At 36.8% G+C, this 12071-nt stretch overlaps 2 protein-coding genes and 1 non-coding gene across 3 annotated transcripts; 1 reads left to right on the top strand and 2 right to left on the bottom strand.

Annotated features, from left to right (window-relative positions):
* Positions 1 to 269: 269 nt before the first annotated feature.
* Positions 270 to 797, bottom strand: LOC149025555 (RING-H2 finger protein ATL39-like). The gene has a single exon (XM_089143586.1). It carries the CDS (start codon positions 795 to 797, stop codon positions 270 to 272), a length of 528 nt encoding a protein of 175 aa, XP_088999712.1.
* Positions 798 to 4834: 4037 nt separating this feature from the next.
* On the bottom strand, positions 4835 to 5735 carry LOC149025554 (E3 ubiquitin-protein ligase ATL41-like). Its single transcript, XM_089143139.1, has one exon. The coding sequence runs from the start codon at positions 5684 to 5686 to the stop codon at positions 4922 to 4924; it is 765 nt and encodes a 254-aa protein (XP_088999265.1). The 5' UTR covers positions 5687 to 5735; the 3' UTR covers positions 4835 to 4921.
* A 3756-nt stretch (positions 5736 to 9491) lies between these two features.
* On the top strand, positions 9492 to 9565 carry TRNAI-UAU (transfer RNA isoleucine (anticodon UAU)). The gene has a single exon. It is a non-coding gene; the product is annotated as a tRNA-Ile (tRNA).
* Positions 9566 to 12071: the final 2506 nt, after the last annotated feature.

Below are 12071 nucleotides of genomic sequence, written 5' to 3'. Positions count from 1 at the left end.
TCATGTATTATTGTTTATATTCTATTTATTTCTATTAATATAAAGTCTCCTTCTTTCTTTAAAAAAAAAAAAACTCGAACATAAAATACCCAATTTTTTTCCCAATCGAGTTAATAATACAAAGCAAAAAACATTCTTTACAGAAAAGAAGATAAAAGAAATATACAATTAGCCCGCAGTGGCCAATAATATCATTTAATGAACAAATAAATGCAGGAAAAAACAAACAAACAAACAAAACCAACAAAGAGGAAAGCTTATAAACAAAGTCATCTCTGCCTCTCTAGATCTTCTGGTTCATGGTCTGTTTGGCCGCAAGGTTGTATACAACATGAGCTCAGTGGTAACCGTAGTCCTTCCACTTTGGAAGACTCTGCTGCTTCCTTGGAACCTGATGTTACCATTAATGGAGCAACACTCAACTCTATTATGGTCTGTGGCATGGCGACCTCTATTATGGTTTCTGGCATGGCTTCTTGATCAGGTGCAACCCCACACCGGCAGATAGGGCATGAGGTGTGCGAGTGCAACCACATATTGATGCACTGTGCATGAAATATATGCTTACAGTTAGGTAGAAGTATAGCCTTCTCTTCTTCTTCTATGCTGCTCAAGCAAACGGGGCATTCTCTCATGGCGTTTCCGGTTTCACTGTAAACGAATACTGGCAAGGCTGCCATGATCGATGGATCAAGACCTTGCTGCTTAATGGGTAAAGAAGTTTCGCCTGATATCGATCGAACTTGCATGGCTGCTGCTTGACGCCTTACTCGGTAACTAGCGATCCAACCGGCCATCAAGTAGAATAAAACGATTAGTACCAGAGAGATGATGACACAGAGCATGATCGTGCTACTACCACTCGACCCCCCTGAAGCCATGCTAGAGATCCAAAAGAGAGCTCAGAACTGCAGCAAGGCAAGGCTGTAAGGCTTTCTTAATTTGTCTTTTGATCAATTAGTACTTCCGAGTTATGTACTTTTCAAGCACACCAAAACAAGCAAAGGGAGATTCTCCCTTGCTTTTTCCCTACGGAGTTCAATCTCTTTGGTTGATATTTTCTTCTCTGCTTAGCTATAGTTTTGCTTGTTCAATAACTTCTGAATTCTGATTGCATAAAATGAATCGTCCACGCTACACCATTGATTTAGATTGTGAACATCAAACTGCAACAGTGTAGCATGCTAGGATAAAAAGGCCAAAAAAGAGATTTTTTTCTCTTTTTTTTGGGTCTTCTAGGCAGATTATTTTGACAGTAGAAAACAAGACTCAGATTTTAAAATTCAAAACATGATGAATAAGAAAGAAAAAGAATCTTCTGTCATACAAGTAAATTAATTACAATTCAAAGAAGTTTTTTTTTTGTCGAATAAGAAGAATCCAATCTTAAACAGCGACATTAATATATAGAACATAGTTGAGTTCCAATTACATTTGAACTCTGAAGGTGATTAATTAAAATTTGATAAATGTGTTTGTCTTTGTCCACTAGGTTACATCCCAAAACCTTAAATTAGGTTTACTCAAAGAATGGAATCCTGAAAGCTGAAACGTGAAAAGCAGTAGGAAACAATATTACAAGGCAAACACAATCTAATCAATTTGATTTAAAACCCAGAATTTTAATAGTTTATTTGGGTACTTACATCATGTAGGCGTCCAGGTGAGTTAAGAAGTTGAAAGATTCATATTTCCTTCTTCCTTTCCTTTATTCTTACTTTTCCATTTTTTATTAAAAAATGATATATGCAACGTTGGGAGAAGGGACTGAGTCCGGATCAGCGATCCCGACGGGAGTGCTCCCCAACGCTTCCTGACCACAAAGATCAGTAGGGCCCACGGTGAAAAACACTTTTTGGAAGGAAAAAAAAATTTTTTCCACCAATGGGACCCACTGGTTCTTGTGGTTAGGAAGCCATGAGGGGAGCACTGTGCTCCCCCGACAGGGAGATGATCCGGATTTGAAAGGACTTTGCTGCACAGCACTGGGCTGCCATTGGCAAGGCCCGTTTTGGTGTTTTTTCTTTTATTTTTTTCTTTTTTATTTTTTGAACTACATATATCACTGAAAAAATAAGAAAAAAATACAAAACAGAACCACTTTAGATCTAAACCGTAGGCAACTTAAATAAATACTTATTAATTACAGAACTATGGAGCAAAATTATGAAAGAAATAGTTTTTAAAAAATACTGTAGCACAAGATGATAGGTTTTTTTTTTCCTTTTTAACAAATAAGATGACTGGGTAAAAACAAAGAATTTTCCTTCTATTTTTTTAATATAACGAGTTACTTTTTTTAATTTGTAATGGTACGGTTGTCAAAAAAAACCGTCTTCTATTAAAGGTTTTGAAGTTTCAGTTTTGTCTATGTATGACCTAAAGATCTAGGTGAGAAAAGCAACAAAACAAATTTATTTTCTACGTAACCGTTTGAATAGATATTTCAATTTTTGTCTACATTCTTTTGTTTCATGGCTACCATTACATTTGCCAAATAAAAAGAAAAAAAAAGTCTACCATTACATTGAAAAATGAAAGACCTCTCCGCGCTAAGATACAAAATCAATCTGTTCAGGTCTTGATGAATGGTGTAGTCTTAGGGATAAGAAGGCTGGGTGATTCTTTTCTGCTATACATCGTTCATTATCTGGTCCATCTGGAACGCAGGAAATTCCTTAATTTTTTCAAGTCTTTCTTCTTCACTAATTGATGTTAATAATAGGGCTCAGGCTGCTGCTATGGAGTTTTTAAGACTATGGTCGACTCAGCCTGTTAATGTTGATGAGCACTACCTACTTGGTTGGTGTTGTCCTTCGCGGGGATGGATTAAGGTTAATACTGATGCTGCATTTTTTCAAGGTCAGGCAATGGAAGGTTTTAGATTCATTGGTAGGGATCACAAAGATTCTATACTTTTGCTTTTTCTGATTTTGGCCATATGTTCTCTGCTCTTGAGGGTGAGATGCTTTGGCTCGTGGTGGTCTGTCCTCTGGTTCTAGGTGTGTATGGCCTGTGAGCTCTCCCTGGCTCCTAGACTTGTTATCCCGAGAGCTAGGCTTGTGTAACCGCTCTTCTTCTTTATAAAGTGGAGTTTACCAAAAAAAAAAGATCAATCTTTTCAAATATAATATTACTGTTCCATTGTTTAAAATTGCATATGTTGTCATTGTTGGCAACTAAAATACAGTGTGTTCTAATAGTAAAATAACTTGTACTGAAGTGAAGGTCTCATAAAAGGCTTTGAGCATTTGTTATATTTTTAGAGAGTAATTAACACTATTACAATAGTTTTGAGTGTTTGTAAGAAGAATTCAAATGTTATGGGTGAAGCGAATATTCCTTAGAATTGTGGGTTTCACAGGTCACTATACAAGGGTCATGTTGGATGAATTTTATATTAGTCATCCAGTTTTTTTTTTTTTTGTTCGACTTTACTTGGAAAAACGTAGTTCATGAAATCTTCTTTTCAACTCACTTTTCGAATTGTAATTCCAATATCAAACAAAGAAGTTATGAAGTTTCTCGTGAAAGTGTACAATATGGAAGCAAATCTGGGCAATGTAGAAATAATATGAAATTTGGCTATTGTGAGGAAATTCTCTGTGATGTAATCTACTTTCAGGAGTTCGAAAATAATTTTTAAGAGTTTTGGGTCTTTGTGAAGTAAGTTTTATATATCAAGGAGGCAAGTATAATTTCAAAAAACTAAATGATATAATCTAATGGTCATTAAAAGGACGTGGATGAGGATCCAATTTTAAGGGTCAAGATTGATGCACTTGGTTTTCACGTGTCCAAGACGAAAAAGATTCCATCGCATGCCTTTTGGTTGGTCAGCAGTATGAAAATGTGGTGCATTGCAAAGTATAATGATCAACATGATCCTGTATATTGCAAATTATAGGTAAGATTAGAAAAGATTCCATTTAAAATAATCTGGTGAAGGGTTTTCTAATCTTACATCACTTAAATGATCTAACGATCCAGATCTCACCCACATTTTTAAAGTGGATATCCAACGGTTGTATGATTAGATTCTCTTTGGGACTCATCTAGAAGATGAAATCCAACAGTTCATGTACATCAACGTTTATTCTCTTTAAAAGCCCGAATTTGAGCGAAATAAAAGTAAGTTTTTTAGGTTTTTGGCTTGTGAATACTAAGAAAAACAATGAGAAATGGCCAAGAAGCAAGATGGGTATAGGAGAACAAGCTCGGATGCGTATTTTGGTGAAAACGTTGAAGAAGAAAGTGAGTAATCTATTGTAATCTCCCTCAATTTGAAAAGTTTTACCTTTCAAGTAATTGTTTGTTAGGATTGAGTTTATTTGAGGTTGTGGCCTTATACTTTTGTGGGGTGCAAGAGTTAATACTAGAATATGTGTTCCATGTTTTGAATTAATTGAGAATCGGTGTTCTCTGATCATTGTAATGATCAAAATTTTAATTGGAAAGTATTGAATAAATACGAAACTCTATTTAGAACATTACTCCATAGATGTAAACAATTTGGCTGAACCACGTAAATTTGATATTTTGCATTTCTAATTTATTTTTCATTGCATATATTGGAGTGTTTTGATTGCAAAGTGGTGTTGCATTGTCTGGTAGACTCACTCACATTGTGATGTGTGGTAGGACATGCCGTTGTGTATTTGATAACTAGAGAATTATCTTGACCAACATTGTTTGGAGCTTAAATAAGCATTACATTAAAGAGAATTTTAAAAGACACTGATTCACTCCACTCTCAGTGTCAACCGAGAACAACAAATATAAAACATATCATTTACTCCATAAAATGATTCTAGTTCTTTGCTATTTGGCTCTAGACATGCTGTAAATAGTGAAATATTATACTTTACTAAATATAATTAAAAAAATGAAGAAGAAGAAGAAAAGTGTACACCAAAACTCGTTATTGCCTCTCTAGATCTTCTGCTCCATCTGATTGATCATGGGCTTGGGATTTCCTCTCTGGTTTATCCCTACTAAGCATCCTTTTGAAAGAGCTCATGGGTGAGAAGGATCCACCGACCTTGGAGGAGTGAGCGGCACCGTCTGATGTACCATCCGACGAATCCAACGGCACGCCAACCCCTGTATCACTGGTCTGATCTGACGATGCTTGGTCTTGGTCTTGGTCTTGGGCTTGGGCTTGGGCTTGGGCTTGGGCTTGTATTTGGAGTTCAGCCCCTTTACGGCAAACGGGGCAACTAGAGTGGGAGCTTAACCACATATCAATACACTCAACATGAAACAAGTGCTTACAATTTGGTAGAACTCTCGCCATCTCCCCATCTTCTAAACTGCTCAAGCAAATCGTGCACTCGGCCGTGTTGGATTGATCGAGCTGCTCGGTTCTTTGGAAGGCAAACATGGGTATGGAGGCAATCGCAGAAGCATCAAGTCCTGCCTTGGGAGGCTCGAATGAATGAACTTGAACAGCTCCTGAAGCTCCATTCATGATTAGATGACGGATTTCCCTGCGACGCCTTGCCCGGCGTTGAAGGACACACCTTGCGTAGATGTGGAGAAGGAAGACAATCAAAATCACGAGGAATAGTGAAGTAACGGCGGCGAACAGAATTTTGCTATAGAATTTGGGTGGGTTCTCATCCCCATCATGCCTTCCCCAAGAGCGGTGGTGGCTGGGAAGGTGATCGTCCTTGCAATTGAACATCTTGGTGGAGCTGCTTTGAGGTGTTGATATGTGAGTTCGTGTTCGGTTTGGAGAAGGAAATATATCCACCAAATTTCTTATGATTTTTGGTCCAGAGTCCTCCGTGGAACTGCGTAAGTCATGGGTTAGGCTTCATCTCTCTCTTTGATTAAGGTTGACTGGGGGGTTTAATTTTGCCTTTTCTCTTACGCTCAGCTTGACTTCTGGGGTCTTCTTTCTGACTGTTCAACTGTCTTGATGCATATTTTCATGACCAAATTGGCATTCAAGTACGATTTTCACACTAGCCACTTGGATTGTGATGTGTGGGTAGGGAATGTGAATTTGATTTGATGATTTCTTCACAGGAATTTAAGTGCAGGCAGTTTAGATCAAGAAAACGCTCAAAGAATCTCAAAGAAGAAGGAGATCAGCTCGTGGAGCCCATGAATAGAACAAGTACCAAACCACCAGGAAGGAATCAGCAACACCTACAGGGTCACTTTGTGAGAGAGAGAGAAAGTCGTTTTGTCTTGTATGGACTTTGAAGTATGTCTTGAGCAAAGTTTCCTCAAATAAACCCCACGAAACGCGTAATCTTAATGAGCAAGTTTCAAAGACAACACGTTTACCCAAAAAAAAAAAAGTTCTAAAGACAACAAAATTTCATGGCGAAAATCCTGGGATATCCTGACACTGTATTGTATTTTTGTCATCCACACATACTTAAAGACTTCATTGCCTCAGATGTCAGCAAATGTGACTGTTGAACTACTACATCAATTCCCATTCAAATTCAGATATTTTCATGCCCATTACCTTGGGCTTGAATTCAAATTGAATCTAATTAACTAAACAAATTCGAATTTGGTCGTAAATTTACAAATTTGACTAACATCGGGTTTGAATTCGAATAACATGTTTAATAATCGATGTGAATTCAGATGTTACCATATCCCAGTCTGAATACAATCCATTTACATTGCTATTACCAACTAAACCGACCTCTCAAAATGGTTGGTTTTAGCACATTTTGATGCCACATTTCAGTTTCACATTCCAACAAGTATTGAGGGTTCAAAATTGGGTTTGCAAGAATTGATCGTAAGATGAACAATGAAAATTACATTTCAGAACAATGATCGTTTTCTTCTTTGCACTCCTCATACTTCTAAAAGAAGTCATTTTCATACAAAATTTTGAAAATAGAAAACCCCATTTCTTATCAGAAGAGCCAATAACCTAAGTTTGATTGTTCATCTAATTGTTTCTTTCTCCACCAAGAGTCAATCAAACCATAACATAGTTCAAATGAACCGAACCTTGCTTTGATATTTTATCTTCTTACCGGAGTAAAGTAAAATATTATAAGAAATGGGAGTAATTCATAATCATCCGGTTAGGATCGATCTAAACCAGTCCCATTCGGTATACGATTCAGCATGCCAACTGTTAAACAACTAATTAGAAACACAAGAACAGCCCATCAGAAATGTCACGAAATCCCCTGAGCTTCGAGGATGTCCTCAGCGCCGAGGAACCTGTACTAGGGTTGCAATTTCTTTAAAAGCAATCTCCCTTCACCTATTTTTTAAAATCTTCGTTTCTTCCTCTAGATCCACAGGCACTAAGCAAGGTTACTTCTTTCTTCCTTGCACACCAAGTCACTTTGTATTTTTCTCCCACTGATTAATCCTATAATTTGTATCAAAACGTCTTAGGCTTGCTGCAACATCTGACCTAACCATTAGATTAACCCCTAAATCATTAGACATTTAATGACCAAAATCACCTAAAATTACATGGTTACAATAAACTTGAGAACATGAAAAACAAATGAATAGAAGCTTTTACCCTAAATTTGTACACATAGTTGTATGCTAACACATAAAATTTAGTACTTTGTAATACGTTCACACATTTCTTAACAAAATGTACTCTATTAAGTCGGTGAAAACTCGTTTTTGACGAAAATAAACACTTTCAAATTAGTTTGTCTTTTGGGATAATTAAATCAATTTACAATTAAAATTCCAAGATTGATGATATAGAAATTATCTAAATTAGATAAATGAAGAACATAAGATCATTGAACATCTCAATGAAGAAAATAAATGATTAAAAGAGCTTAAATATTTAATTTGCTTTTTGCCCAAATATTATTTAATTTAGTGCAAGAACTTAAATATTGAAACATCCAAAATAATTGTTGTTCTTGCCCTGGGAGCTGGTAGCTTAGGCCACTGAAGGAGGAGCATTACATTCCTATTATCCAACTCCACTTCTATATAACGCAGCCCTTCACCAACGCCTTCTAGGAGCTCTTGCCAGATCTTCAGAGATGTCCAATGGTGGATATGGTATGATCCGTATGGAACACAACATGAGTTTGTGATTGTCTTTTTCATCATTGTTGTAGTGAAAAATGTACTCTTAGTTCACTGGTTCGTTTCTGATTTGGACCGGGTTTTTTAGACCAAAACAATGGTGAGAGTGGGCTGTCTCTGAGGATGGGAAGCCACCTTCAATGATTAAGTCAGTTCAGATAAGAAAACCAGAGACTTCTTCTTGAATAATAAGTGCTCAACAAGATGAAGAAGAGATCGTTCTTCAAGGGTTAAATGCAGGAGAATGAGGACTGGAGTGTTCAAGTTTTACCATCGTTCAGGCATAGTGTGGATTATATAGTAGAACCATATATAAAGAGATAGTGGATGCTTCACGGCCCTTAGATGCACATCTGATCAGATGGAGGGCGAAGGTAACTTCAAGTTGAGGCTTGAGAGATAAGTTGGATTGCCAGATAATCATGCCATCGGAAGATCTTATCAATGGATAAAGTGTCAGCGTCATTCTGAAACTGACGTGACAGCCGCCTTCTATTGAGGGGACAAATGAATTGCCGGTTCTGGGGTCGAGGAAAACCTTGAGTGAAGCAGAAGCTTCCTTATTCGCAGTGAGATATTGATGATCCTTCTTGCATTAAATGCAACCCATCTCTCCCATCCTTTTTACCGAGAAGTTTCATGAGGGTAGAAATGCCTCCTTGTTATGTCGTTCGCCCTTCAGATTCTCTGATAGAGAATTTCCTAAGAAGTGCCTTATCCGAGAAACGCCAGCTGAACCTCCTTGGTCCAAACTTGGACCTTAGGTACCGGTTCAAACGACTATTTTCTGGTTCAAGGATTGCAGTTTGACATGTCTATAACAATCATGAAGCCTATTTACTTCCAACCAGATAAAATATATAACACAACTGGATCAACTTCCAAAATCAATATGTTAATCTAGAGCATCATTCTACCAAAAATTTAAAAACTGACCGCACCTAATCTTTGTATCAATCATGACATATTAATCCCCCTAAAAAAAAAAAAAATCTCCCTCATTCATCTTCATGCATTACGATAAATGGTCATATCCCATCTTTCCATGTCTAACATGATCTAAGTATAAAGGGCCGATATATTCTCCTTCCCCTCCCTCTTCTCTTGGGCCCCCTTTTGGGCCTAGTCTTGTTACCCCACCTCCTTTCCTTCCTATTTCCCCTGGCCCATCCCTTTGTCCCACTTCTTTTGGGCCCACCTCTTCCAGCCCAACCCAGTAACCCAACCTTTTGGCCTGGGCCCAACCCAGTAACTCAAGCTTTTATTCGTTGTCTTCACTGGCATCTCCTTTATGATCTTATTGCGGTGGTAAAAGAAAAAACATAACTAGCTGGTAAAAATATGACTAATTTTTTATTTGCTTCGAAATAGCGTTGCTCTCAAAGTAATCCGAGAAGTAATTGCGTTCTATTTTATCTTTAAAACGTTATTGAACGTGTGGTCCCGTAGCTCAGTTGGTTAGAGCGTTGGTCTTATGAGCCGAAGGTCGCGGGTTCGAGCCCCGCCGGGACCACGTTTATAACACATATATGCTATTCAACACAGAAGTTGAGCTTTTAAACTTTGTGTCCATGATCGATCGATCGATCTACTCTAAACTTAGAGACTTCTGTTGACATTCTTTTTCTATTGCATCACCTTATAGAAATGCCTCCTTGTTATAGAATCTCTTTTGACAGCACCGGATCCTGGGTAAGCAAGAACTACGTACAACCCTCCCAGCAATGAGATTTCTGTTTCAGTACTCAAACCTTCTTTGTCTAACGCAATGAGATTCTCTTCTGCCAAATGCTGAAAAACCTGCTGCATGAACAGAAGGCAAAGGCAAGAGCATTCATACAAGTGAATGGATACCAAACTGGACTAAAAGGAACCAAAATATTCCCCTTCTTTATTCTAGTAATGGGCATTTTTAGATGGGAAAGTGTATCTAAACTAAATTCCATTGGGAATTTAAAATGTGTAACCAGCGCAGAGACATATAAAGATCTAAAAAGAGGGTCTCCTATCACCACTCCCTCCTTTAAGGAAGAAAGTTCAATAGAACCCAATTGTTTTATGTTCATATGAAGCAACTAAAGTAAAGAAAATAAAATATTTCCCACCTCTTTTACTTCTGGCCTTCTCAGATTTGAAAACACAAAAAAAGATTCAACTCGAGTGCAAAAGCGAATATAATCTAAACTAAAAGTTGAATGCCCAAAAAAGAAATCCCAATGGCAGTGGAAATTCAAGACTCACCAAGATACAAATGGCCTCCCTCTTGGCTTCCACTCCGTGGCTGATCAGTGACCACCATCCCCAGAATCAAAAGCAAAGAGAAATCCGGTTGAATACAGCATGGATTTCAAGATTAAAGTGAAAGACACATAGTTTGTTAAGAAAATACTTCTTAAGTGCACCATTGTGAGCATAAAAAGATCACCCAGAATGTTTGTGTGGAGCTTTAGGTCAAGAATCTCTTTATTAAACCCAGCAGTACTGCTACATAACACTGCATGCAACAGATGGATAGCAGATCTCCTTGCTTTACGTGTTTATTCCCATGAAATAAACCTTAAAAAAAAAAGCTTCTGCAATCTCGTGCATCTGAGAGTTTGTACCAGCTGACAGGCTGACACCACTAATTTGTGGATTAAGAGGGATTAAAATTGCTAATGATGGGTTTGTAGTGGTGATTGGAATGATTCCATTAACTAGATTGATTTCTTAAATAATGACAGTGAAATATCTACTATAATTCATTAATAATTATAGTCAGTCAACAATTTTTAATTAATATAGTCTTAAAGCATTCGTAATCTAACAAAAGAGAAGAATATGTATCCAAGTTGGAATTATCTTTAGGGTTTCCGATATAATATATGCTCTATTTCTATATAGAATTTAAAAACTAAGCTTTGAAAAGATGTAGCACCTAAATCACCCCATTCTTCCATTAGCAAGAAGTAAAATATGTGTGAACAACATTTAAAACTACTACTAAATACTAATACTGCTATCATTATTTAAATATGATGACTACTATTGATTGATGTTGTTGCATGCTACCATTAGTAAATTATTAAATTTTATTAATGATTTCAATAAGATATTAAATATTCTCAAATATCTTTATTTTTCTAAATTTTATTTTGTTCTACCGTGGATCCACTTCACTTCATGATCTTTTCTTTGTGCACTTAAAAAGACATTACATCAATTAAAAGTAAGATAAAGAGTGATGGTCAGCAAAATTATTCCAAATGATGGGAGATTTTCTAGGCTGCTTGGCAAAACTGGAAAAGTTAATCATACCCATAAAAGTTGTTTGGTTCAAAATCATTTACCAAAATAATGCCTTAGTATTCCAACTATACATTTAGATTCAGTTTATTCAAAATGAGGTATGTTATGTAGGAGTTAATAGAATAGGTCAAAATATTTTATTCATAGCAAGGAGCCAGCATTGTGCTTCTTTAGATGAATCAAACTTCAACAACTTGACTATTCGTTAAGTTTAAAACTTTAAAGTAATTCAGATTTAAATCATCCTATCCGTTGTAACCAATATTGGATACGTTTGTTGTATCAAGGTTTATTTAAAATGAAAATGCTGCTCAGATTTTGGTTGAGCAGCCTTTCTATCACCCAAATTTACAAAGTGTTATCTTTCATGGTATACAAAGCAGCCAATCTAGGCATTTGATTTTTTTTTTTTTTTTTTCTTCCTTACATTCTAATGGCTACTGCTGCCAATAACACTCCTTTCCTAATCACAATTATATCTCAAACTTGGTGTCAAAGGAACCACAAAAGCGAGTGTTGAAAACACGGTTTTTTCTCTAAAATTGTGGCTCGCTAGCATGGAAATCACCACTTACGAGACAACGGTTGGACATATTTGGTGTCCGATAAGTGGAAGAATTAAGAGGAGGGATTTACTTCAATTACAAAGGTGAAATTGTAGATTTAAAGATACATCCTATCGGGGGCGTGTGACATTAGCTGTCAACCTTGGATTATCCCTCTTTACACCA

This window comes from Hakea prostrata, chromosome 2 (genome assembly GCF_041222555.1).
Source record: "Hakea prostrata isolate BN-2017 chromosome 2, UWA_Hpros_2, whole genome shotgun sequence".
Classification (NCBI taxonomy): Eukaryota; Viridiplantae; Streptophyta; class Magnoliopsida; order Proteales; family Proteaceae; genus Hakea; species Hakea prostrata.
The sequence above is the reverse complement of the archived record's forward strand: the minus strand, read 5'-3'. Positions and strand labels throughout refer to the sequence as shown.